This window comes from Hemicordylus capensis, chromosome 1 (assembly GCF_027244095.1).
Source record: "Hemicordylus capensis ecotype Gifberg chromosome 1, rHemCap1.1.pri, whole genome shotgun sequence".
NCBI lineage: Eukaryota > Metazoa > Chordata > Lepidosauria > Squamata > Cordylidae > Hemicordylus > Hemicordylus capensis.
In genome coordinates, this window is record NC_069657.1 from 86,942,995 (window position 1) to 86,970,900 (window position 27,906).

Here is a 27,906-nt window from a genome sequence, read left to right on the forward strand (position 1 = left end):
GACTCCCACACTGGGTGCTATTTGTAGCAGTTATATTTGCGGGCTTCCACCCCCATCTTAAGATGTTTAACTATTTTTCTGCAAGAAATTTACAGCACATACTCTCCAATACAAAGTAAGTTCTAGAGATTTACTACTGTATGGATCGGTCTGTGTAAAATATTGACCACTGAAGAGATTTAATGTTCAATTTTGATTCAAGGGACTTTAATAGGTTAAAACTATTAAAAACTGTCAATAATGTCAAACTATTGTGAAGATATTTATATTTGTTTACAGGGTACCATGTGTTATTCCCGACTAAATTATGTTGCTTTCATATACTACCAAATATTATTTTTTCGCACAGTTTAATTAAAACCCACCTGATATAACAGGCTGATTCTAACTAAAAATGTAGAAAGGGATTTAGAAAACAAAAGATGGGGTGACAAGGACTACCAGGGTTCCTTTCAAAACATAGGCTTGGCTGGCGGGGTGGGGGGGAGCAACAGAACACTTTGTAAAAGCATCTCTTGAAGCCCCCAAACACATTCTTGCAGACATGCTCTTGCACAAGAGGTTTGCAGCCAAGCTACTATAGGCCTGGTGCACAAAACCTACTGCCTCACATTGTACAGGTCTAGTATGCACTAGAGATGTGCAAATCTGTTGATTTGACAGCTTGAATCAGGATGATTTGAGTGATGCAAACTCAAATCTTATCACCCCTAGAATAAAGAGCCTGATTCAAGTTCAAATTATCTGAATGATTCAATTGCCATTTTGAATCCTATTTGGGGTCCCCCCCTTCCAATTGGCTTGAGATCTCCTTGCTTCTTGGTTGGCTTGTTATTCAAATCAAGTGTTGTCATGGGCAACTGGGCCCCCATTGGCTGGAGAGGGGGGAGAAGAGGGAGGGAAGAGGCCAAAGGAAGGATTTTCAAGATGTATTTAAGGGGCTGATTGGAGGCAGAGACCCATTTGTGCTTCAGGAAAGAAGAATCAAAGAGAAACAGCTCCAGCACTGAGAGCACAGACTGGTGGTGGTGGCCTGCCTGGCCCAGTGAATAGAGAGACACACAGAGAGTGCCTGCTGGGCTTATCTGTCTCTCTCTTTAAAGCCTATTTTGCTTAAGGAAAGTAAGCTGACGAGACCACCCAGAATTCTTTGTGTGTATCCCCCTATCAATTTCACAATGACTGGACCAATATAAAGAAAATTGGGTACAGTTGTAGGGATACCTCAATAATAAACTGCCTAGTTTGTGATAATGTCATCCACCCCAATTCAAGATAGCAGATGCATGAGCGTTTGATGCGCAAGTTGGCTAACTTGTAAACTGCTTAACTGACTTGGACCAAATTTAGTCTAGTTGTAGGGATAGTGAAAGGAAAGTTGGCAGGTCAGTTCTTACCAGAGCAACTTTTTTCTCCTTTTAATTTGTAGTTCCAACAACTTCTTTTCTTTTCTTTGTCTACTTTTTAAAAAAGTTGTACCAGCCCCAGTGGCTTTAATCGGGTGCTGCTTTGAATTTCCTTTGGATTTCTTATTCTTGCTTGTAAACAGATCCCAGTGGTTTTAATAACTGGGGTGCAGGCCTGATCCCCCTCCCCCCTTAAAAAAAATTGTACCAGCAGCCCTCGGTGACTTTAACTGGGTGCTGCTTTGAATGTTTTCCCTCCATTTCTTCTTCCTGCTTGTAGCCCCCAGTGGCTTTAAGAGATGCGGTAATGTGCTCCCCCCCTCCCTTTTGCTGCCCCATGCTGCACCTTTGCTGCACCTTTGCTGCTGCCGCTGTCTGTGTGCCTGGTGGATTATTATTATTGTGTAGGCTGCTGTGTTCTTCCTGGTGGCTTTAATAGATGCGGTAATGTGCTCCCCCCTCCCTTTTGCTGCCCCATGCTGCACCTTTGCTGCTGCCGCTTTCTGTGTGCCTGGTGGATTATTATTATTATTGTGTAGGCTGCTGTGTTCTTCCTGGTGCCCAGCCTGCCAGGCTCTCCATTTTCCTTTTGGGGATGGGTGGTTTTTTTGTGTTTTGATTGTTCGGGTGGTTGGATGCCTGAGTGGTGCCATCCCCCTAGTTGTTGAGTCCCAGTGTCTGCTCGGTTCAAGAGTGCCTCTGAGAGCAACGCCTGGCAGATTCCAGCTGAACACACCTTCCCTTTGGCTTGCCCCATTGTTATTCGCAATCAATCCCCTCCAAAAAAAAAGCCCCCCACCCAAAAAAATAAAGCCCACTTCTTTATTTGGAGGGATTTAATTTTTCTAGCTTCTGTGTGTACACCACACAGCATAAAACAAACCACTCCCGGACGCACACCCTCTTAAAGGTGGTTCTCCCCACCACCACCACCACATCAAAGTTAGGGCTTAATTTGTTTAAAACCCAAGATACCCATGAGGGTGTGAGGCAGAACCAGGAGCAGAGTGGCAGTCAAGAGGGAGGGGTGATGCTGCTGGTCATGGTGGGCAATGGTGAGAAGGGCCTACTCTCCAAGTCAACACCACTGATGTAGTTGTGCACAGGCTCTCTTTTCTGGAAGAGCCTGGTCCCACAGCACAGTTGCCTGTGGTGGCTGAAGTAGAACCGGGAGGGGGGTCCTCCTCTGTCAGGGAACAAACTCTTCCTGTGGCAGTGGAGCAGGAGGTGTTGTTGGCTGCTAGCCAAGCCAGATTGCTCTCTCCATCCTCCCCAATACCTGTTGACAGTGTGACCCCACTCCCACCCCTGGCTGAGACTGAGGAGGAGCAGGAACTACTTCTGCTTCCTGGACCTTCTCAGCCACAGATGGAGGGAAGTGGTGGCGGCATCCCCCAGAAGGAACCAGCAGCCCCAATAGCACCGTCACCAAAAAGGTCCAGGACCAACAGCAGCCTAGAGTGAGACCACTTTGAGCTCTGCCATGGTGACCCACACTAATCTGCCTGCATCCACTGCGGGACACAGGTCAGCAGGGAGAAGGACCCTAAGCATCTTATGGCAAGGGGGATGCTGCAGCACCTGCAACAGCATCACCTGGAAGTCCACGCTCCTGCTGGCAGCAATAGGCCTGCTGTTGTCCAAGCAGCAAGGCACCTGCTCCTGCTCCCAAACAAGTGAAGTTGCCTGGGTGGTGGGCAAGCTGTCTGGTCTCTCAGAGCCTCATCTCATCACCCGGGCTAATGAGGAGATGATAACTTTGGACAACCAGCCATTCCAGGTGGGAGAGAATGTTGGTTTCAGCCGGCTCCTCCTACTGCTCTCCCCTGACTACAATATCTCCTTATGTACTACCTTCAGCAGGCGGGTAGTGCCCTCCCTATACCAGGCCTGCAGGGATCCCATGTCAGGGCTACTACGTGCAACTTTAAAAAAGACACTGAAGGCACATTTATTCACCCAGGCTTTTAATTAGATCTACGGTTTTAAATTTTAATGTTGGTTTTAAATGATTTTAATATTTAAACCATTTTAATTGTTTAATTGATTTAGTTTGGAGCCTTTTTTGGAAGGGCGGTATATAAATTAAACAAACAAACCAAACGCCAGAATGCACTTCACTGTGGATCTGTGGACCAGTCCGTGGAAGGCATGCTGCTTTCCTCACGGTGCACTGGTAGAGGCAGGAGAGTGAGGAGACATCTACTACTAGTGGCATGGCCAGCCTCCCATGCAGCAAAGCACAGGTGGGCTGTGCTGCATGTGGCGGCACTGACCACACAGCAAATGAGCCATTGGCAGCCATGGATCGCCAGGTGGGGGGATGGCTGTGCAGGCAGCCAAAACTGGGTTACCTTTGGCTTACCAAGGGTTCATGGACACAGGTAATGCTGCCAATTTAACTAAGGCAAACAAGCAGGTTCAATTTGTGTCCATCTGTTGTGTGGCACACATTCTAAACCTGGTCATATGGGCTGTGCTTGGCCCTTCGAGCTCGAATCGAATAGCAAAATATGATTCGTGCACATCTCTAGTATGTACTACGTACCCATGGGATCTGTGTGAAGTACCCCTGCGTGAGGTACCTCCAGATCTTTTTTCTTTTAGGGGCTAATTAAGCTCAAAGTAGACATAGCAAGGAACCCCAGTGACCCTCATCTGTTAGGTAGGGCACTGTGGTGTACCTACTAGATCATAATATGTGAACCAGCCCTCAAGTTAAACATTTACGTACTCATGTATTTTCCAGAAACGGCAAGGAGCTTGCACAAGATAATCACATGATGAACCCATGTGAACAAGTCACACGATCATTTATTTGCCTCTGGGGGGATTTGGGTTAACTTTCTGTGCTCTGGTCTAAAAATTAGCTTTTCTGCATTCTATCAAACCTAATTTTGCATATTACCATTTCTTTTAAAGAAGACTAAACTCAGCCAGGCTGCTAACAGTTTGGATGTACACATTATTATTATTATTATTATTATTATTATTATTATTATTATTATTATTATTTTAAAGCTGTGAACACCTAATCTTTTAAAAAGTTTATTTCAAAAGCTCTCTTTTGGAATTTCAAACACGAATTTGTCAAACAGCAAGTACGTAAGAGAGAAAATATTTTTCACTTGTCCTGTGCTTTTTATTGCACAGGCAGAAAGTTGTTCACAACAATATGTTGTGCAAACCATAAAATGATGCTTAATGATGTTGAGTTTGCTGGTCTTTGACTGTAATAAAGGTTTTTCTTCTTCTTCTAAAATGAAATCTGAGCACCACCACCTTGGATCCTAGCAATTCTACTGTCTTCTAGAGAAGTCAAGAGGACTTAAACCTCACTGACTGCTCAACAATCAGGGTTTCATCCAAGGCTGCTGAACAGTACATAGGATCATAAGAACAGCCCTGCTGGATCAGGCCCAAGGCCCATCTAGTCCAGCATCTTGTTTCACACAGTGGTCCACCAGATGCCTCTGGGAAGCCCACTGGCAAGAGCTGATGGGCATGCCCTCTGTCCTGTTGTTACTCCTCTGCAACTGGTATTCAGAACCATCCTGCCTCTGAGGCTGGAGGTGGCCTATAGTGCACCGACTACTAGCCTCAGACCTCTCCTCCATGAATTTATCTAAACCCCTCTTGAAGCCAACCCGGTTGTTGGCTGTCACCACATCTTGTGGCAGAGAATTCCACAAGTTATGTGTTGTGTGAAAAAGAACTTCCGTTTGCTGGTCCTAAATTTCCTGGCAATCAATTTCATGGGATGACCCCTGGTTTTAGGGTTATGTGAGAGGGAGAACAATCTCTCTCTATCCACACCATGCATGATTTTATAGACCTCTATCATGTCTCCCCGTAGTCTTTTTTCTAAATTAAAAAGACCCAGGTGTTGTAGCCTTGTTGCATAAGGAAGGTGTTCTAGGCCCCTGATCATCTTGGTTGCCCTCTTCTGCACTTTTTCCAGTTCTACAATGTCCTTCTTTAGATATGGTGACAAGAATTGTACGCAGTACTCCAGGTGTGGCTGCACCATAGTTCTGTATAAGGGCATTAGAATATTAACAGTTTAGCCCCTTCCTAATGATCCCTAGCATGGAATTGGCCTTTTTCTGCCACACGAGTTGACACTTTCAATCAGCTGTCCACCATGACCCCAAGATGCCTCTCCTGGTCAGTCACTGACCGCTCAGATCCTATCAGCATATACATGAAGTTGGGGTTTTTCATCACAACGTGCATCACTTTTACTTTTGCCAACATTGAATCACATTTGCCATTTTGTCATCCACTCACCCAGCTTGGAGAGATCTTTTGGAGCTCCTCACAATCGGTTTTGGATTTCACTACCCTAAATATTTTGGTGTCATCTGCAAATGTGGCCACCTCACTGCTTACCCCAACTTCTAGATCATTTATGAATAAAATTTAAAAGCACTGGTCTGAACACATATCCCCGGGGGACCCCACTTTTTACTTCCCTCCATTGTGAAAATAATCCATTTATAACAGTAATACTGTTAATCTAGTGTCAATTATTGCAAGCGTAAAAATAGTACATTTTTTGGTAAGTTACTTGAGAGCTTTATTTTTAACTGAAAAGCAACTAAAACACATACAATAGGGTACCACAGAATCCAAAGAACTGGAATGGATTTAAATATTAAATTTAGTTCACCACCACCTTGTACTGAGTTAGGATTTTTCAATTCTTTCAATCCATCTTTCAATCCTTTCAATCCATCTTTCTCAATTCTCCTATCTACCAATATAATTTTTAACTCATGAGTTTTTACAAATCCTTGTTTTGTGTCATCTGCAAATTAGATGAGTAGAATTCTATATTAAAAATTAATTCCATTAGAAAATTCATAGTATAAGTTCTTTACTATAGCCATGCTCTATTTTCAGTTTTGTTCTTTGTTCATTCAAAAGCAAGGTATTTCACTGGCAATACATTCCAGGACATACAAGAAAGACACATATTACAAAACTGACTTATGCAATTAATTATAATGAACTTATAATGAGCTTAAGCATGTGTGTAAAACAGATTAGACCAATGCATGGATAATAAGTTTGGCAACAGTAATATGCAGAAGCTCCATATACAGGAGCAGTTAGCTAGTGAATACTGGAAGACACAACAGGGGACGGCCATCACTTTCATGTCCTGCTTGTTAGTGGCTAGCAGCTGGACTAATAGGATCCTGGTATGGGGCCATAGCTCAGTGACAGAGAATCTGCTTTGCAAGCAGAGGGTCTCCGGTTCAATCCTTGGCATCTCCAGATAGGACTGGGAAAGATTTCTGCCTGAAACCTTGTCAGTGTAGACAATACTGAGCTATATGGACCAAAAGCAGCTTTTTATGTTCCTATGGCATGGTATGATATGGCATGGCAGTTTTTACGTTCTTAATGGCTCTATGGAGAACTATCTAGATGGTTTGCCCTTTGCTTTTCTGCAAGTATATAATCAATTCATTCATCTGTTTTATTAGATGAATGCCAATATCGTAGTTATATTATTTCTTATATACACCAAGTCATTCAACAATGAAATAACAAACTAAATACAAGAGACGGAAAACAAAAATACGATATATGCATAGATTCTTACTTTATTTTAGCAGAACTCTTTTCATTGCTACCTGACTAATGTTCTGCAAGCTCTGTCTCTGAGTTATCAACCTTATAGCCTGAGCCTATGTAGATTTACAAAGAATTGTCAGACTCAGCTAAATTGGGCATACTCTCAGGTAAGTGTGGATAGTTTGTAGTCTATGTCAAAAGAAGCTGCCACAGAAGGTGGTATTTGACTAAGGTGAAATCAGACAGCTTTACTCCATTTGCTACTAGCACACTATTTGAGCAATTACAATTCCTCTATGCCTTAAATGGAAACATCTTTATTATAATCTAATATCTGTATTTATAAAATAACAATTTTTGCCAGCCATTCAGGAAGAGCGGGTTGCAAGAAATGTAATAATGATTTATCCAAGGATAGCAAGCCACTTCTTCCTAGTACTAGCACCACCCTTGGTATTTCAAAGTGGTTTGAGTTCTGTTGCTATGGGGTCAACTTTGATTGTGCTGCACATATACTGCAAGATTCCCTTTGTGAAAGCTGTAATTTGTGCAACAAGAAAGCAGCAACATCATACTTTTGGCCCATCTGTTCTGTTTTTCATAAGTAGAGGGGTCAAGGAATTTAACTGAACCGGAAGTGCGTGGAACTTTTGTAAAGTCAGCAAGAGGTAATAAGAGAACTTCCAGAATGAAAAACATGAATGTTCCTTTGAAGAAGCATCACATATACTAAATAATTATCTTTCTCCAATTGTACCATTGTAACCAGCAATGCAGCCAACACTAGTGCAGAAACAAAACAATCTGAACAGTACTATAGTGGAATTTTCCCTTTTAGACACACAGAGAAACCACATAGATTTTTTTTCATCTGCCAAGAGCAATAAAATTAGTATAGATTTTAAAAAACAAGAACACGATGTTGTTTGAAAACGTTGGAAAGTACTCTAAAAAATAAAGAACCAAGGAAAATACCATTAATGCACAAGTGATTATCTGAGTCCTTCCCTTGCCCCAGTGAAACTTTACAATTCAATGCAGAAGCAGAGGAGAAAAAGGAGAAAGAGGGGTGGGTAAAGTGTCATACAAAAATACTGAATGATAAATTAGAAATCAAATGCTTTGAACAGACAATAATCATTCCCTGAAGTGTTAACTACAGGAGATAAATAATATGTATTGTTCCTCCACTGAACCATAAACCTCTTCGAAGAAGATGGCGACAGAAAAAAATCAGACTCACCTCATCCAGTTTGATGTAGTTTCATCTGTCCCATCTATAGACTTATAGCGGTTGTTCTTATCAACAATCTGAAGGGGGGGCGGAGAATCACAAACAATTAAAAGGCAAGTTACAGGGAAGAAAGGCAAAGCCAAAATAAGTAAATTGATTAAATAACTTTTCATGTTGATGAGTACAACTTTCAGGTATCTTCTAGACAACATGACTAGCCAATGTACAGAACAGTTTACTTCTAGGCAATATTATTATTATTATTTAGATTTCTATACCGTCCTTCCAAAAATGGCTCAGGGTGGTTTACACAGAGAAATAATAAATAAATAAGATGGATCCCGTTCCCCAAAGGGCTCACAATCTAAAAAGAAAAACAAGATAGACACCAGCAACAGTCACTGGAGGTACTGTGCTGGGGGTGGATAGGGCCAGTTACTCTCCCCCTGCTAATTAAAGAGAATCACCACTTTCAAAGGTGCCTCTTTGCCAAGTTAGCAGGGGTTGAAGTCTGCCTCAGCCAAAATTCTTGCTCAAGACATCCAGCCTCCCCCCCCCGCAACCCCCCCCCCATAATTTATAATGTTTCTTGCTTAACAGCTTTACTGCTGACTAAGCTGCAGGTATTCATTTTCTTACCAAAAGATGCAAATAATTAACTCCACTGGTTTTCTTTAAGAGTCATCATGACACTGGCTGACATCCTGACTAAATTACTTGATGGAGGTCCTATTGAAATTATGTAGTCCTTCAGAGCAGGGATTCTCAATATTGGGTCCCCAGATGTAATTGGACTTCAACTCCCATAATCCCCAGCGGCCTTTGGTTGGGGACTATGGGAGTTGAAGTCCAACAACATCTGAGGACCCAACATTGAGAATCCCTGCTTTAGAGCAGCTCCTGAGTGGTACTACTGAGTAAATTAGTCTGAATGTGAGCCACTGCTAGGATACTCACCAGCCAAGAGAAGAATCCTGCTGACTTGTCCTGACTGGAGAGCTTCCCTTCATATGGTCCAAAGATACGACCTCTGGGGATAACCTCATTCACACAGCGCACATCCCGCTCCCCATTGGGTTCTTCCACGACCTCCATGCCAGGTGGGGTTGTCAGCGCAGCTCGGTCAGGGATGCCAATGGGTACTGGAGCATCTGACACAAACATGGGTGGGCCGTGGTTTGGACATTCATCCACAAAATACTCCTGGCAAGACTCACAGACTGTATGAGGAGGAGGAAAAAGAAATCACCGTCGGGCACTTAATGTTCACACAGATGCATTTTAATGTCAAAACTTGTCCTTCTGACAAGGTGGAACTTGCCAGCCGCGAGTCAAATCCTTAACCATTTGTATACAGTTGCAGATCAGATTCATCAGTCTTTTAACACCCCAAGACAAGCTTTAAAAAGTAGTTTTGTTACTGGTTCAAATACCTTGAGGTGCTTTAGCTATACTGCTTCTGCTAAATGGGCAAAGAGGCACGTTTTTAACATGGTGATTCTCTTTAATCAGGGGAAGAGTAACTGACTTTATCCTCCCCAGTACAGTACCTCCAGTGACTGTTGCTGGTGTCTATCTTATGTTTCTTTTTAGATTGTGAGCCCTTTGGGCATAGGGAGCCATCTTTATTTATTTATTATCTCGCTATGTAAACCACTTCAGAAACTTTTGTTGAAAAGTGGTATATAAATACTTGTTGTTTAGATGTATTTCATGCAAAATAGTATCAAACAAGCCGACCCCCACACAGAGCATCTGCGCATTTTGGGGGGCCGGCTACCCCTCTCCCCCCTGCCCCAGTCTCTGGCCGGGCCGGCGCCGGCCTCCGCCGCCGGGCCGGGCCACAGCCGCCGGGCCGGGCCGGGCCCCCACCACCAGGCTGGGCCCCCGCCGCCCTCCGCCGCCAGGCCGGGGGCCCCCGCCGCCGGGCTCCCGTCCTGGTTATAACCCATAAAGCCCTAAACAGCATAGGCCCAGGTTATATAAGATACTGCCTTCTTCACTAAGAGCTCCAACACCTACTGATCACCCAGAGAGGTCCATCTACAGTTGCCACCAGCTTGTCTAGTGGCTACACAGGGATGGACCTTCTCTGTTGCTGCTTCAAGGCTTTGGAATCCATTCTCTGCTGAAATAAGAGCTTCCCCATCTCGGATAGCTTTTTAAAAGATTCTCAAGCCGCTTTGATTCAGCCAAGATTTTTTTTACTAGAATCGTGGTTTTAAGCTGTTTTTAAATTTTTTAATTTATGTTGTAATCTGTTTTATATTTGTTGTAAACTGCCCAGACATGAGTTTGGGATGGCATACCCAAAAAAATTAAATTAAATACGTCTAGATAGATCAGTATTTTGTCCAGTAATGAGATACTTACACCAGAAATCCACTTGCTGAAAGCTCTTAGACATGATCAAATCCTGCTTTCCTTTCAGCTTCTTAGGTGCAATGTCCACAGATTGGGAATCAACCTTTCCTGAGCTGAAGAGAAAACAAGAGAACAAAAGAGGGAATGTAAACGTGTAGGTATCCTGCCCAGATTATGAAGAAAGTGCAAAGAGAGAGAGAGAAAGTTACTTAGAAAGCACTCGAACATCTCAGGCAGTCAACTTACCATTCAGTTTGCCATCTTTCCAATGCACCTCAAATTGACCTCTCCCCTTCACAGACATGCCAGTATCTTCTGCAGTCTACCTTTTCACACACCCTACTCTATTTCGTGTGTAAAGATATTCCATCCATCTTTTTCCTAAGGACACATACTATCTTCCTTAACCCACGGCCAAACCAGGATGAGGGAGAAGTAAGCAGATCAAGACAAGCACAGTGAGAATGCACTGAACTTTATAGGAAGAGAAGAGATTGGTGGCGATAAGGTACAGAAGTTAAAATAAATTTTCAAAATGTTCACTACCACATTTAAAGTCCAGTAAAGCTTAATTTTTTAAAGCAATTTGCACATTATTTTAAAATATTTGCATGGTTAGACATATGTCATATTTGTTGCACCTACAATCAGTGCACTTAAAAGTGGTAAGGATATAAAGGTAAAGGTAAAGTGTGCCGTCAGATTGATTTCAACTCCTGGCACCCACAGAGCCCTGTGGTTTTCTTTGGTAGAATACAGGAGGGGTTTACCATTGCCTCCTCCTGCGCAGTATGAAGTGATGCCTTTCAGCATCTTCCTATATCACTGCTGCCCGATATAGTACCAGTGGGGATTTGAACCGGCAACCTTCTGCTTATTAGTCAAGCATTTCCCCGCTGTGCCACTTAAGGTAGGGTAAGGATATAGCCCTATGTAAATCAAAACCTAGAACATGCAGCTATGGATTGATCATGGTTTGTAGGGTGTGCTTAACACACAGTTTGGACACACAGGAAACAGTGGCTTAACAAACAAGAATATTTTCAATTTAGTCAAGAGCATAAGGGAGGGAGGAATGGGGAGGAAGCACATGGAATCATTGCTCATCCCAATCTAACAAACCAATTTATTGGACCAACATTGTTATATATTCTGTATTTCAGAATTCTCTGCAACACATTGTACAGCCATGACATGCAGGAGTTCCTTAGCAAACAAACCAATGTGCAAAGTGTTCTTAGAGGCTAGAAATTTGAAACTGGCTGGCTTATAGATAAGTCTCTTACCAGAGTTGTCCATATTCTTCTTCCTGGCATGGAGAGCAGGGCTCTGTCTTGATAGTCACCATCTCCCCCAAGCAGTCATTCAGTTTTTCACTCATGTTCTGAAAGAAAACCCCACATTGGAAGAAAGATAAACAGCCTAGTTCAAAATATTGCTCCCCAAAATAGCTCTTAGATTAACTCCTTGATAAGACAAGTCATAGGAGTTTTTCTGCTTGCAATCTAGTAACAGAAAAGTCAACTACTTCCCCATGCCAAGATATCATTTTCCTCCAACAAATCACATTCAGATGGCAAGCCATTTAGAAGGCCACCCTCCAGCAGTGTGACAGCTTAATTCAGAAACTGATGAGAGCCAGACTTGCTAGTAATATGCTGAGCCATGGCTACGAGGCCTCATATGTCTCCTTTTTCTGGGTACACATCAAGCAATCATTCAGATTCCCTTCCCCTCTCAGTATGCTTAACATTCGCTGCAAAACAGACAACATGGCCATTTTGCTCCTCATACTGAACAGGTCACTAGTATTTGAAAATGTCTGGATCCCCAGAAACTAGCTACTATAATGGAGATTTATAGCTTGAGGGATTTATTTATTTATCTATAATTTTTATACCACCTTATATGTACATTTCTAGGTGGTATAAAGTTTAACACACAATATAAAACAGAGTAAACAGTTATAAATTTACAAAATAGAATTTATTCAGTCTGATAAAAAAAATAAAATTGATTTCAGTTAAAAGCCTGCAAAAACAGGTGCATATTGAGGGTCTTTCTAAAAGGAAACAGAGAAGGAGATGCTCTTATTTCAGCAGGGAACTTGTTCCAAAGACCCGGGACAGCTACAGAGAAGGCCCAGTCCCGAGCTGTCACCAAATGAGCCGGTGGCAACCATGATTTGACCTCTCCAGAAGAGCGTAATAGGTGACAGGGTTCTTGACCAAAAAAAAAAGGTGCTCTCAAGGATAATTTATAGAATAAATGTATTGCAATGACCAAAATGGAGTACCATCCAGGAACTGCTGGACTGGAACAGGACTTTAGTTGGTTGGGGCCACATGTTATAGCTCAACAGCAAAATGACTAATTTTGCTTCCATTTTGAAGTGTTTCCATTTTCACAGAACATAAAATATGGATCTCTCAGTTTTTCTCAGAGCTGCAGTTAACACTTCCATAGTGCCAAAGAGTCTTGGGGTAGACTAGAGGATGCTAGCCAAGTCTTATAGCGTTCATGTGGAATTGTGAACCCTGCCTATCTACAGCTCCTGAATGGGTGTCATAAAGACCAACTGCTCCCTTATGAACCTGCTTGCTTTCTAAGAGGCCCTACTCCAGATGGTCTAACTTGGTATAAGACAGCTTTATACATAGCTTATGTTCTTACAGATTACACCACTTATTTTATTTGAAGTTTGACCTTTGTTCATCAAAAGAGCAGAGTCCCATCTTGAGAGCAACCTCTTCCCCACCATTTTATTTTAAAATTCCTCAAACTGCAAAACTCTGGCATCTAGGGGGCGGTGGGGGAGGGGACAAAGAAGGAGCATAATTGGGGTGTGCAATTCATAGGAAGCTGCCATTTACTGAGTCAGACCATTGGTCTATCTAGCTCAGTATTGTCTTCACAGACTGGCAGTGGCTTCTCCAAGGTTGCAGGCAGGAATCTCTCTCAGCCCTATCTTGGAGAAGCCAGGGAGAGAACTTGAAACCTTCTGCTCTTCCCAGAGTGGCTCCATCCCCCTAAGGGGAATATCTTACAGTGCTCACATGTGGTCTCCCATTCATATGCAACCAGGGCAGAACCTGCTTAGCTAAGTGGACAAGTCATGCTTGCTACCACAAGACCAGCTCTCCTCCAAATTCAATTCACCCTCGAATCCATTTGGGTCAAATTGATTCCACAACTCGAATCACCCTCAGAGGGCCCAATTTGGGGTCGAGGAGAATCACCCTCAATTCAATCTGAATCGATTTGGGTGATTTGAGGCCCATTTTGCTGGGGGGGAAAGCCAAGCCACATGGATCCCGGTGCTGCTGCATAGCCAAACCCAGCTCCATAGTCCAAAGGAGCTATGGGTTAACAGTGCAAGCACACTCTTAATCCCGGTTCTGTGGTCATGTGACAGACACTTTGAGCTCCCGTTTCATGAGGGAATCACCCAACGCACCATGCTCCGGAAAGCTGCACAGCTCCTGGGACAGCCACTCATGTGTGTAGCCAAGCCACAAAGCTAAGAGGTGGCAGGAAGGGCATGGACATTGTATGGGGAGAAGGTATGCTTTGTGTAGCCTTCCTCCTCACCCACCCTCTCTAGTTGTGTGAAGACTCTTAAGGATTAGTGGATAGCCAAGAAGACAGACAAGCTGAAGTATTCGTACAGGTTTCAGAAGGAACATTTAATGAGGTATTGATGTTCATTAGAGAAATCCAAGGTAGAACACTATTCAGAGACTGAATTTGGGATGGGGTGTGAACTGAACCAGCTATTTCCAGTATGTTTGTGACAGCACATAGAAAACAACTGCTGTTCACACACTTCTTTAAAAAAAACCAAAACAAAAAACAAAAATCACCAAGCAAGCATCATCCACAGATTTTAGTCACTCTGGGATAGAGATCCAGAAGTCAGATACACTGATTGATTACCCAGGTATTAAATGGTTAATAGTTACTAGTAACATATATTGGGCACATATAAGAACACAAGAACAGCTCTGCTGGATCAGGCCTAAGGCCCATCTAGACCAGCATCCTGTTTCACACAGTGGCCCACCAGATGCCACTGGGAGCCTACAGGCAGGAGTTGAGGGCATGCCCTCTCTCCTGCTGTTACTCCCCTGCAACTGGTATTCAGAGGCATCCTGCCTCTGAGGCTGGAGGTGGCTATAGCCCTCCAGCTAGTAGCCAATGACAGACCTATCCTCTATATGGTGTCCAAGACACCCTGTTTACTACAAAGGTGTGGACATGGGGCATTGGTACATCACAACTTAAGACAGAAGCATGATGCATACCCAAAAGAGTTAAGGTCCTTTCACACCAGGGATAAAGTTGAAATCTGATATACACACAGTTAAATAATTAACTGAAAAATGGGTGTGGGGGGGTATTTTTAAAGATATTTTAACATCCTAACAGCCAGAACAAAAACTTTACATCATAACAGAGATCATCTTGGAGTACTCCTGGACCCAGGCCTCACCCTGGTATCTCAGGTGGAGGCCATGGCCAGGAGTGCTTTCTATCAGCTTTAGCTGATTCGACAGCTGCGCTCATTCCTTGAAAAGGATGACCTCAAAACAGTGCTGCATCAGCTGGTAACCTCCCGGCTTGACTATTGCAATGCATTCTACGTGGGGCTGCCTTTGTACGTAGTCCAGAAACTTCAGTTAGTTCAGAATGTGATAGCCAGATTGGTCTCTGGGGCAACCCGGAGAGACCACATTTTTCCTGTTTTGAAACAGTTACACTGGCTGATGATATGTTTCTGAGCAAAATACAAAGTGCTGGTTATTATCCTCTATATGGAGCCCCTGGTGGTGCAGTGGTAAAACTGCCGCCCTGTAACCAGAAGGTTACAAGTTCGATCCTGACCAGGGGCTCAAGGTTGACTCAGCCTTCCATCCTTCCGAGGTCGGTAAAATGAGTACCCAGAATGTTGGGGGCAATATGCTAAATCATTGTAAACCGCTTAGAGAGCTTCAGCTATAGAGCGGTATATAAATGTAAGTGCTATTGCTATTGCTATTGCTATTACCTTTAAAGCCCTGAACGGCTTGGGTCTGAATTATTGCAGAGAACACCTTCTTCTACATGATCCCCACTGCACTTTAAGGTCATCTGAGGAGGTCTGTCTCCAGTGACCACCGGTTCGTCTGGTGGCGACTCAGAGGCGGGCCCTCTCTATAGCTGCTCCTGGGCTGTGGAATGCACTCCTAGCAGAAATCCACAATCTTAACTCTTTGTTGTCCTTCAGGAGAGCCCTTAAACCCTATCTGTTTGGCCTGGCTTTCCAGGGCTTTTAATTAGTTTTAATAGTTTTAATACTGTAACCTGGTTTTCGGGGTTTTAATTGTTTTGATTGTTTAATTGTTTTTTATGATGTTTTAATTGTTAATTGATGTTTATATTTATATTTCTGTTTTAATTGTTATTGGTTTTGTTTCTGTTTCAACTGTAAACTGCCCTGAGCCATTTTGGAAGGGCGGTATATTAAAAAAACCAATTAATCAATCAATCAAAAATAAATAAAATAAAATAATAAATCATTCTCTGACCGAATGATGATCTCTGTTATGGAAGGCCTGCACAGAGCAAACCTCATGAGACAGATTTTTGCTTGCGGGACTTGCATTATAAGCCCCACATATGAAGGACATTCGCAGGGTGGCCCTAGGTCGTGTGAATGACCTTCAAATGTGGAGCTTATAATACAAGTAGGCAGGCAGGATCACACCTACCTTCGCCCCACAGACAATCATGGTTCTTGTTTTGACTGCAAGACTCACATGCCAAAATGATCAACACTACTGGGAGACGTGAGACCAGGGGAATGCAGCCCTGCCTCCAGAAATCCCTCAGTGCACCACATTGGGGCATTTCCCCACAAGCCGAGCACTCTAGGCACCAGGTTCTGTGGCTGCCCAAGCATATGCAGCCCACGCATACACAGAGACGGCTGCCTAGAGTGCCCATCTTACGGGAGTATCCCCCAATGCACCACGCTCATTGTGCAGTGCATTCTGCAATTCCTGGAGGCTGGAACAAGTCCCTGCCTCCAAAGATCTGCACTATTCTGTGCAGCACAGATCATGTGGGCATGCAGTGGTGTGTCAAGCGGGGGAAACAATGATCATCAGGGAAGGGGGTAGGTTCCATCCTGTCTTCCTCACCACCACGATGTGTGAATAGCCTTAATAAAATGTATCACAACATGAAGACAAAAATCCAAAGAATTCATGCTCCAATCTGCTCTTATCATGCTGTGCAGCAGCGATGCAAGGAAGAAATGATGTAAGGAAAAAAGCATGCTGTATATGCAACTGCTCTTAAAGGAGTCATTTCCTTTGGAGGTTTCTACTCCAAGCAGCAACATTTTGCAGACAAGCCTTGACACAACGGATTCAAAGCTTATCCAAGGTGGAAAAAGTAACTCTTCCAAAAGGCATTTTGAAACTCTCCAGAACACATGATATATCCATGCACAAGTTTTCTATTTTAAAAAAGGAATTCACAAACTAACCATTTTCTCCACTCTTCCCTACAATGCTTCTGCCTCTATTCTTGGTTTAATCAGAAGTTTTGAATCTGCTGCTGCCACCTTTAGGGCACACAGTGGGCTGATGGCTTGCCCACTTCAGGGATGTGCAGAACTCGTTCGTGATCGAACCAGACCGCTGCGAAACATGCCAGTTCGATCACAAACTGCTCTGAACTGGTTCAGGCTGGTTTGTTGAACTGAGCAGCCCAGCCGATTAGTTTGACCAAAACAGCGGTTCGGCCCGAATCTGGACCAAACTGCGCCAACTGGTTCATGCACACTCCTAGCCCACTTATAGCAATAGCACTTACATTTATATACCACTCTATAGCCGGAGCTCTCTAAGTGGTTTACAATGATTTAGCATATTGCCCCCAACATTCTGGGTACTCATTTTACCGACCTCGGAAGGATGGAAGGCTGAGTCAACCTTGATACTTATGCTATAGTATCTACATTCCTTTTCCTTGCACACATCTAAAACCAGTGGCGCATAAGATCTAAGTTACCTTGAACATTAATGAACATATTTTTCGCTTTTCTCTTAACCCCCTCATCAGCACCAAAAACGTGAGTAATCTATATCATTAGCAACTGGTTTGTAAAGAGCTATAGTACCAACTGCCTACAGGTAACAAGGCACAGAAGCTCTTGTAAGTTGGTTCCTTTTTTGTTCAGATAGCTAATGTTGCCAAAAATGGTTAGAATTGGTAGGTGTGACCAAATGACATGGTTTAAAGGGAGTATTTACATGAGGGGGAAACGTAATTTTCACAAACATATTAATTCCATCTGATCATTCATATATCGGCTTTCACAGCAAGCAGAAACTAAAAACCAAAATGCTTTCTCTGATCCACAGTTCTTCATAGATTGTTGATAAGTAGCATGTGCAACCACTGATAAACTGCACATCCACATCCTCAGAAAACTGTACAAGTCCCTAGGAAGACCTGTGAGGCAGGAGCATCAAGAGCGACCTTTGAAATCTGAGAGGAAGGCAACTCCAACAAGTTCACTCTTCGGATTTTTCTTCCCCAGTTTATCCCTGTTTCCACTTTCTCTGTAGTTTCTCTTGTATAAATTCTAGATTGAGAGGCTACTGGGACAGAGGCCACAGTAATTATAAAGGGTCACGTACACAGAAGGCGCTATATAAACAAAGAGTGCTCTTCAGCTCTAGCTAGCAGCATTAGATACATCTGACCCAGGTAGGAGATTCTGCAACGACAGGTGCTAATTCAATTGTAAACCCCATCAAAGCTTCTTGCTTGCTTAACTGAGCACCTTGCCTAGAATCCTGCCACGCACTCAAAAGGGAGTCAGTACCGTTTGTAAATTTCAAGCTGTAATTCAAGGTGCTGGCTTTAAAACTTATAAAATGTTGTCCTATTTGGGTTCTGAGAAGCTAAGCTACTCGTAGCAGTTTTAATAAGTAGAGACTCGGGGGGAGGGGGGGAATTCTGCAATTCTTTTCCTGCAACTTTGTGTGAGCACCTTCATATGAGCCTACAAGCCTTACTAAAATGTTTCTCATCAGAAAGTATAAGGAAATATCAATCAAGTAAGAATATTTTTGGAAGTAATATAGTAAGAGTAGCTACAGAACAAGTATTCTACACTTGTAATGCAGTATGGTAACCAAAGTAAAATTCCTCTTTTAAGGAAGAAAATAACAAAGGATTGGTAGTGGATAACAGTAGGGTGAAAAGCAATGCTGATGGCATAAGCACTATGTACAGTGCCAAACCTGTTCCTCATAACTTGGAATCATATTTATAGAAGCTCCATCATATTACAGATTCACTGTAGAGCATATTAGCAAAACAAAGTCACTTGCAGAAATCCTTCTGATATTAAGCTCAATTAAATGGTGCAGTGGGGAAGTAACCTGCCTAGAGAGCAGGAGGCTGTTAGTTCAAATCCTTGCTGGTGTGTTTCCCAGAATATGGGAAACTCATAAATTGGGCAGCAATGATATAGGAAGGTGCTGAAAGGCATCATCTTGACGGCACAACCTTTCCTTTCCTTCAAAGCAGTACAAGACGACAACCATCTACAAGCCCCTTCCCCTCAAAAGTTAATTTTGGCCTGCTTTCTGAGGGGAAGTAGGCTTATAAGACATGGTGATGTCTGAATGACTCTGTGTGTGTGTGTCTTGTCAAGAACATTTGCATTTACAATCCAATACAAACCAAATTCCCAGCACATAGGAAGGAGCCTTAGAGGACCCCAACAAGGATTATTTGGGGGGGGGCAATCTGCCATCTTGCTTCATGATAGCCACACAAAGGACAAACACCTCTTTGCAACCCATATGCTGACAGCTGGATGTAAGCAAAATTCATAGCCTATGGAAGGGTGACCTACTAGCTAAGACTCACCATGTCAAAAGAAGTAGAAAGTATGCTCCATTAGTTCTACTTAGGACTACCTGTTGAAACATTCATCCTCTGCATATATCTATATTGTTTATTTACTTATATTTATATCCCAACTTTCTTCCATGGAATTTACTTTAAGTTCCATGGCAGTCTTCCGACCTACTCACTTGACCTAAACTTGCTTGGGTTCAGCAGACTTGCTGTATCATATGCCTTCAAACCACATCTGATTAAAAAAAATCCCCACATAGGGCTCAAGCCTTTATAAGAAGTTGGGAAACGCTTTTCACATATTATCTTGTTGTTGCTTCTTCAAAGCAATAGAAGAAACAAATTTCCATCTTTCTTTCCCCTGAAAAACAAACTAACCCTCCACAAATGAGAACATTTTATGGGCAAAAGAATTCTACCACCAGGTTTTTCTCACAGAGAGGCTGATTTCACCAGAATGCTTCTAAGAGCACAAAGACTCTATACACACAGCAGGGAAATGGAGCCACTGGAAGTACAGGAATAACCCATGGTGACATTTTTGGTACTGGTTTCATATGAAATTTCCAGAAGAATAAATTAATAAAGTTTCTAACTCTGCCTAATGCATAGCTGCATGATGATGACAGACACATTTTTTCCTACATTGCAGGACTGCATACCAGAAGCTGCACTATTGATATGTTAAGGTCATACACAAGACTATGAGAGTGGTGGGGAGGGAGACAGGAATGGACCTACCCACCCCCACAGACGATCAACTATCTCCTCTTTGGCACCCTGTTGCACACCCACACGGTCCACACTGCTTGGAGCAGCACAAATAATTGGAGGCTAGAAAAACGAATCCCAGCCTCCAGGAAACCCAAAATGCACCACATGAGCAGCATGGTGCATTCCGGGATTCTCTTGTGAGTCAGGTGCTATAGGCATCTGACTGTGTGTGCTTAGGCTGCGTGTAGCCTGAGCACACACATGATCCCGTACCTAGGGTAAAAGGTGCACTCGTGCCCTTTAACCCACATTAAAACTCGGGTTAAAAACTCAGGCTTGTGTCCAAGATCCTGGTTATTGTTAACAACACTTGTTCCAAGGATGAGTGTGTTTGTCTTTTGATGTTGTGAAAATTGAATAAAAAGTATATGCAAAACAAAAAACAAAACAAAAAACTCAGGCTTGTGGGGCAGGCAGCAGTGGGATCAGCCTCAATCCTGGTGTTTCACGTGGGCAGCCAAACCCAGGCAGGGCTGCCCAAGCCTGGGTTTGGCTGCTCGTGTGAACAGCCTCATTAGGTCGCATATACATGTGGACCTCACTAAACATGGATTCACTGTCTGCAGTTTTGCATATCCACGGTCAGGTGACTGACATCCGACTTCAGCATACGTGAGAAAAACTCGGCAAATAAGAGGTTGACTTCGCTTATCTGCAGTTTAGAGTTGGCCGGAATACACCTTGAAGGTCATTTCCGGCCGCCATTTTATAATGAGGAGCCATTTTGTGGGTCCTCTTTTTTTAAAAAACAGTTTTTTTCCTGCAATTTTTTTTGCAGAAAATTAGCTACATTGACAGTTGTGGGGGCACTGCTGGGACAGGCACATGGAGACCACGAAGCATGGAATACTCACGTTCCTTTCCCCCCATGCAGGAATCTAACCCCCACCCCATCCCGATAGACATAATGGCTTGTTACTCGCGGTTTTACTCATGGCTTGTTACTCACTGTGGTAGGTGAGAAACTGAACCCCATGAGTAACAAGGTATGCCTGTATGGCGATATTAATCTCTTTACTACTAGCAATATAACTTCTGTTAGTAGTACTGGAGATTTTGATCATGTATTCACACCTGAATGGAGCTAAAACCAGTGACATACCACTAGTATTGCAACTGTGGTCAAAGAATGCTTGTAAATATGAAGCCTAAAGAAAATGGGGATGGGGCCATAACTCAACGAAAGAGCATCAGCTTTGCATACAGAAGTTTCCAGGTCCACCTCCTGGTCTCTCCAGATAGATCTGGGAAAGATCCCAGCCTGAGAACTTGGAAAGTCACTGCCAGTCAGCGCAAGCAAGACTGATTTAGATAGGCCAAGGATCTGACTCAGCATAAGGCAGTTTCATAGGTTCCAGTTTGACATTTTGATCACAGATCCTCCCATTCTCTTTTATTTCATTGTACTTTAGAGGAGTTTTGAAGTAGTGGCACTGTGATTTGTACATCAAATCTTTTTACTGTTCTCATCTCCCATGTTAAGATTGGGGGAAGGGAGCAGTATTATACATATTTTTAAAACAGACACCACTTTGTCTGGGCTTCTGCTTTCTCTTAAACATACATTAGCGTCTAAAATGGCAAAAAAAGCAGTTGGACTGGTTTAAAACTGGCCAGGTGGCATCTCTAATGTATATTTTCTTTCAGTCCTGAGAATAGCACATTAAAGCTACTACATGCTAGCTATTTCCAGCTGAGACCAGCTCTTCATCTTTTAAAAAGCTGTCCTGCACTCCCTTCTCGCCTTATGCTCCACTTTCTAACTCAGACCTGCAGTTTAGCATACCCAGGTCCCCCATATCCTCTTTCTAGTCTTTTTAGCTGATGGATTAGAACAGTTGAAAGAGGAAAAGTCTGCTGAAAACAAAACACATTTGGATATGCTACATGCATACTGCTGAATAAAGCAATGTCCCATGAGCTAAGATCAGGGGTTCCCAACTTGTGGTATTCCAGATGTTGCTGAACTACAACTCCCATAATCCCCAGCTACAATAAATTGTAGCTGGGGATAATGGGAGTTTTAGGTCATCAACATCTGGAGCACCACAAGTTAAAACACAAGAGAGCCAGCATGGTGTAGTGGTTAGAGTGCTGGACTAGGACCGGGGAGACCCGAGTTCAAATCCCCATTCAGCCATGATACTAGCTAGGTGACTCTGGGCCAGTCACGTCTCTCTCAGCCTAACTTACTTCACAGGGTTGTTGTGAGGAGAAACCTAAGTATGTAGTACACCGCTTTGGGCTCCCTGGAGGAAGAGCGGGATATAAAATGTAATAATAACAACAACAACAATAATAATGAAAATCATGGCAAAATGTGTAAGATTATCTAGATTTAAATAAGCAAAACTTCCCATTCTCTCCAACTTTGAAAGACACAGGAGCATCTGCCCTGTATAAATTTGACAACCCAGAAACACTGGATCTTGCACAATCTCTTCTACCGAAAGGTGAGACAGGGACACATCAGTTTATTACTAGCCAAAAATAGGGGGCCTCTCAACTTTTCTTATTTAAAGAGCTATTCTGCAACAAAGTACAACTGCCTATGAGCCATCAGACATCGTCACTTGATTTGCATGCTTATAAAAAGGACCTTACCATTCCACAAACCCACACAACATCCCAAAGTCACATCACTAATACTGTCATGATCAACAGGATCAAAGGCCACTGAAAGATTAACAAGATCAATAGGGTGCAATTGTCCTTATCAATCTCTAGTCAGAAATCATTGACCAAAGCTGCAAGGGTAGTCTCAGTGTCATGTTCAGGTTGAAAGTCAAACTATCAAAAAGAAGATGAGGCTGTTTAGGTATGTGCCTTTTCATTACAGGGCAACCAATAATCATTCACTCAAAAGTAAGTTGGAGATGATGCAGAAGAAGGCTGATGTGTGTGTGTGGTGGTGGTGTGTGTGTGTGTGGGGCGGGAATACAGCTAGGCTAGATTTGTCCCACTAGCGGTAAAATATCCCAATAATACAGAATAGTGACACTTTTCCAGAAAAGAGATATCTCCCGAAGCCCACCATGACTGAAGTAGGTTGCAGGAGCAGGAACAGTGAGAGGGCTGCAGAAGGTCATTTTTAAAATCACATAATCCCTCCCACAACCTCTGTTTGCTGTTGCCAGAGAGCCATTAGAGCTGACAATGAATGTCTGTTGGGTGAAGCCTAGGACATTGATACATTTTCCAGCGATGGGGGAATATCTCCCTGCAACCAGTGCTGTTCAGTGGGTTATACCTTTTGAATCATATATTTGGGTGTGAGCCCATTTTGGCATCCTTCTGCCCAAACTACAGATGGGCCTTCAATGAAAGAACATACTTTGACCCTACAGAGATTCTTTCACTGCTCTTAAAAATATCATTTTAACTATTATTTGTCAAACCGTTTTATTGCTTTAAAAAAATATTTTATGGTCCTCTGACTATCTGTTAATATAGAAAAGTATATAAATACAGATTTTACTCATCCTGAACAAAGAATTAACAACCCCAAGTAAGTGTGCCTGGGACTGCAGCATTAACACTGAATGAAAGCCATTATCTGATTTCTTGAGTCAATAAGCAGAGACATACAAATCCAATTTTTTTTACAAAATCCCTAATTCATTATAACTTCCTGGAGAGGAACAGAACTCCCCCCAAACACACTAAATATATAATCCATTAAAATTCACTTAATAACAATTTCATGCCAAATAGTAATTTATTGATATGACATTGCAACTGCCCTTCATGGTGGTATTTAGAAGTATGAAATCTAATATAGCATAATCATTTGTCTTTCTTAAAATGAGAACCAAAAAAGTTCTCATCATAATTACAGAGTTCAGTTTCAACAGTGTCAAGAAGATAGTAAACATTTGCTTGTTCAGTGTTAGGATGGTCTGTTTTTAGCATATAAAATATCAGAATCATGAGTTTTGATGGAAAACAAACATTCAAAACCACTATAGAGAAGTTTAACACATATTCATTTTTTGTTTCGAAAATTCGTTACCACAAGCATTTTTTTCCTGCAACTTTGGGGGAAAATGTTTTCTTGATCATTTTAACCCTATTCTGACTTTTTAAAAAGTGCTGAACACACTTGTAGCACCAAAAGCGAGTCCAGAAGCCCCTCCCTGATGCACCACTCACCCTCTTGCCCACGCTGCTCAGGGTTACGGTGGCATTCACCTACAGAGGGAAATGCCATAACTATGACGATGGGCGTTTCCATGATTGGCAGCCAGGACTATGATATGAGTGACGCATCACAGCGAGACTCCAGACCTGCTTTGGGCACAGTAATTGTGTTCCGTGCTTTTTTTGTTCAAGATCTGAATAGAGCTTTTGATGATATTGAAAAAACATAATTTGAGCAATGTAAAAAGAGTATATATTCCTCTTCCAGTGTCATAGCTTACAACTGGTGACACCAACAACTAATTGATGCACACATCATAGTCATACATGATTCTTTAACTGCTAAGGCAAAAGTTTCCAATCTTGGGAATGAAGATGTAGCTCAACACCTGGGGACCCAACAATGGAAATTCCTGCAATTGGGTTACATGATTAATTCATTCTTGGGTCCTGCCTTTATACTATATCTTATAAATATATACCTTATAAGTCTTATTGGTTTTAAGCCTGAATCCAGTACAGCACAGCCTTGCACTCAAGCCACTTGCCTAGGTAAATAAAGGAGGAATGTCAGAACTCCAGTCCTAGGCACACTTGCTCAGGAGTCAGTTCTGCTGAAGTGATTGGTTTTCATATGATCAGGCTGTAAGTAATCAGGACATAAGTGTTTTTACAGGCAATTAGCTTGCCAGATTATTCTGTGTGCGCATGTGGGCAGAGGTATTGCGTTTAGCTACTATACAATATGTACATGTCAGAACAATAGCTGTGTGCACCTGTAGGAGGCCCTAATATAATCACAAACACTACTCATCTTAATATAATAAGGATGTGAAAGAACATGTAGCCAGAAGGCCACAATAGTTCATCCCAGTTCCTTAGGCTAAGAACAGCACATTAGGCAACCAACAGCTTTTAGCAGGCAAATTGCCATTCAGAACAAAGGCAACCGTTTCTTTCCCAAAGCCATAATTCTACTAATACCTGTATTAGGGCCAACCAAAGTTATAGAAAAACAAGTTTTTGAATTCTTCAGAACTCTTCATTAAGCTGGATGTTAAGCAAAGCAAAAAAGAAAAAGCGTGCAGGGGCAGGGAGGAGAAAGCTGGGCATGGACTTTGGAGGGCCACCTCCTCCCCCTTGAAAAATAAGCATCATCATGCTCAGCCAGGCGACCACACCATCTTGGACAGACTAAAGAGGATTTGGGGGCCTCCAGGGGCTGTGGAGGCCCTGGACTTGGACCCAGAAGTCCAGGGGTAAGAGCGCCTCTGTGTACATGCAGCTCCTAGACCAGGGATTCCCATCTGTCCTAGACAGTCACTCCTCCAGGCACTGAGAAGACCTAGCTAAGGTGGCTGCATCATGTGCCCTCAGACCAAGACTTCAGAATGAAGTTCCTCCTTCAGAGCTGCAAACCTATGCATACTACAACCAACACCATTGTTTGTTATATTGCTTTGTTGATGCTATCAGATAGTTTGCTCATTTGGTTGCTTTATTGATTTGTACTTTCAGCTGGCTGCAAACTGCTTTGATGACTCAGAAATGAATGGCAGCATATACATGCCAATCATAATAATACTTCCATACATGTAAGTCCCATACATTTCAATGGGCTTACTCCGCAAGTAGTCAGTCCGTTTGTTTAAACCACAGGACATAACGATTGCTCCTAAAATGTACACAGGAAAAGATAGGAGCACTTCCAGCCTCTGGTTCTATAAGCAAGATATACTTCTAGAACTTTTCCCCTTCTATCAGTAAGAAATAGGAACTAAACCTAAGTTTAGAGGACTTTAAAAGGGGGGGGGGTCGCCTAGGTAACATGCAAAAGTCCTTAAAAGTCCATGCAGACAGAACTTTTACTTCCCCCCCTCCCCGCCGCCGCAAAAAAGGTACCAACATGGCAGTCACAACAGGACGCTAACCAGGGCATACACAGGCGGAGCGAGGTCAACCTCGCTGTCCACCCATCCGTACTGATGAAGTATTCATGCACGAACACATCGCCTGCACTGCACAGCCTTCAACCTGAGCCAAAGCATTCGTTCGCCCCGTTCCCACGGCAGCTCTTGGCAATGCCTCCCTAACACTGGCGAGTGGTGACCGCGGCTTCTCCCTCGCAGTCCAACCCTGTGCACGCTTACTCAGAACGGAAACCCCCTCCTGACTTGAGCGAAGCTAATTCCCACATTAATGTGCCCCGGCGCCTAGTCCCAGCCTGCCACCGACTGCTCTCTTTTGCGCGGTACTTCCAGAGTCCCCCGACTTCTTTCACGACCCCGCCCCTACGTTCCATTCCCGAACGCTAGCCCGCCTCAGCCGCCCATTGGCTGGCCTCTGCGTCACTCACCGGATGTAGTGTAACAACCGGGGGGGGGGAGGTGCAGAGCAACACAGTGGAGCGGCCGTGAAGAAGAGAGAAGGAGGGGAGGCGACAGCAGCGGGGAAGGAGGAGGAAGAGGCTGGGCTGCGCAGAGCCCAGCGCTCGCCCCAGCGGGGGAGGCGGAGGAGGGGAGAGCGAAGCGGCTACCTACCTGCTTGCCTGGCCGCGCCCTCCGCCACTGCTGGGCGAGGATTGCAGAAAGAGCCCCCTTCTGCAGCCCCCCGTCCCAACAAGGGCTTCGCTGCCGCCCCCTCCACGGCACCAGCCTCCCCAGGCCAGCGCTTCCCTTCCTCCCGCGCTCCGCAGCCATTTTCGTGGCCACCTTGGCTACCGAAGGGCTGACTCACCTCGGCGCTGCGGGGCCCTGGCTCGTCGTCTGGGGGCAGCCCAGCTCTCCCCGCGGTGCCCCGTCCCGCCGCCCCCGTCCCCCGCCTCCCTCTTCGGCGCCGGCCCGGCCAGCCCAGCCTGGCTCGCTAGTCCCAGGCGAGGACAAGTCCCGGGGCCGGGCCGGGCTCGGTGGAAGAGGAGGAGGCAGCTGCGGCGGCTCCCTCCCTCCCGGCCGTGACCACCATCTTATTAGCACAGGAAATGACATGGCGAACGGAAGAGAGGGGCGTTCGGGGGCCGAGCCCGGGGACCCCCCGAACCGGGAGGAGGAGGAGGGACGCGACGCGGGCTGGCTGGCCTCGCGGCCCAGGCTCGGCGCTAGAGGGGAGTCTTCCCCAGATCCCTCGCCTCGGACCCTCCTCCGCTCTCCTCTTCCTCGCCGCGCCAGCAGCTCGCTTGCCCGCCAGCCACCCCATGACAGCCAAACACCCCCGCTCCTCTCCCCGCCATGCTCCTGACTGCTGCCGCTGCCGCAGGAATCTGCCCCCGGAGCAGAAGGACGAACATAGCCAATCCTGTCCCATTAACGTCGCTTCGGTTATTTCTAGCATTCCTTTTTCTTTCTTTTCTACCCACCCGTCCTCCATACAAATAAAGTTGAAAGCCGCCTGGTTTGCACGGGATTGTCTTTCCATCGTCGCTCCGTAAAGCCCGATCCTATGCATGTTTACTAAGGAGTAAGTCCCGCTGTATTCAAAGTC

At 43.9% G+C, this 27,906-nt stretch overlaps 1 protein-coding gene across 8 annotated transcripts in view; it reads right to left on the bottom strand.

Moving 5' to 3' along the window:
• Positions 1 to 27,643, bottom strand: part of PRDM11 (PR/SET domain 11) — a 66,761-nt gene extending 39,118 nt beyond the window's left edge. The window contains exons 1-6 of one of the 8 annotated variants that reach the window (XM_053257493.1): positions 26,580 to 26,663; positions 24,912 to 24,977; positions 11,877 to 11,974; positions 10,600 to 10,703; positions 9,184 to 9,446; positions 8,236 to 8,303 (exon numbers count right to left, since the gene is read on the bottom strand). In XM_053257493.1, the coding sequence (XP_053113468.1) occupies positions 8,236 to 8,303; positions 9,184 to 9,446; positions 10,600 to 10,703; positions 11,877 to 11,971 (530 nt within the window). In that variant the 5' untranslated portion in view covers positions 11,972 to 11,974; positions 24,912 to 24,977; positions 26,580 to 26,663. Of the gene's footprint in view, positions 1 to 8,235; positions 8,304 to 9,183; positions 9,447 to 10,599; positions 10,704 to 11,876; positions 11,975 to 24,911; positions 24,978 to 26,335; positions 26,560 to 26,579; positions 26,712 to 26,969; positions 27,100 to 27,165 lie in introns of those variants that run through there. The other 7 variants (XM_053257474.1, XM_053257506.1, XM_053257485.1 and 4 more) reach the window with 7 other exon arrangements.
• Positions 27,644 to 27,906: the final 263 nt, after the last annotated feature.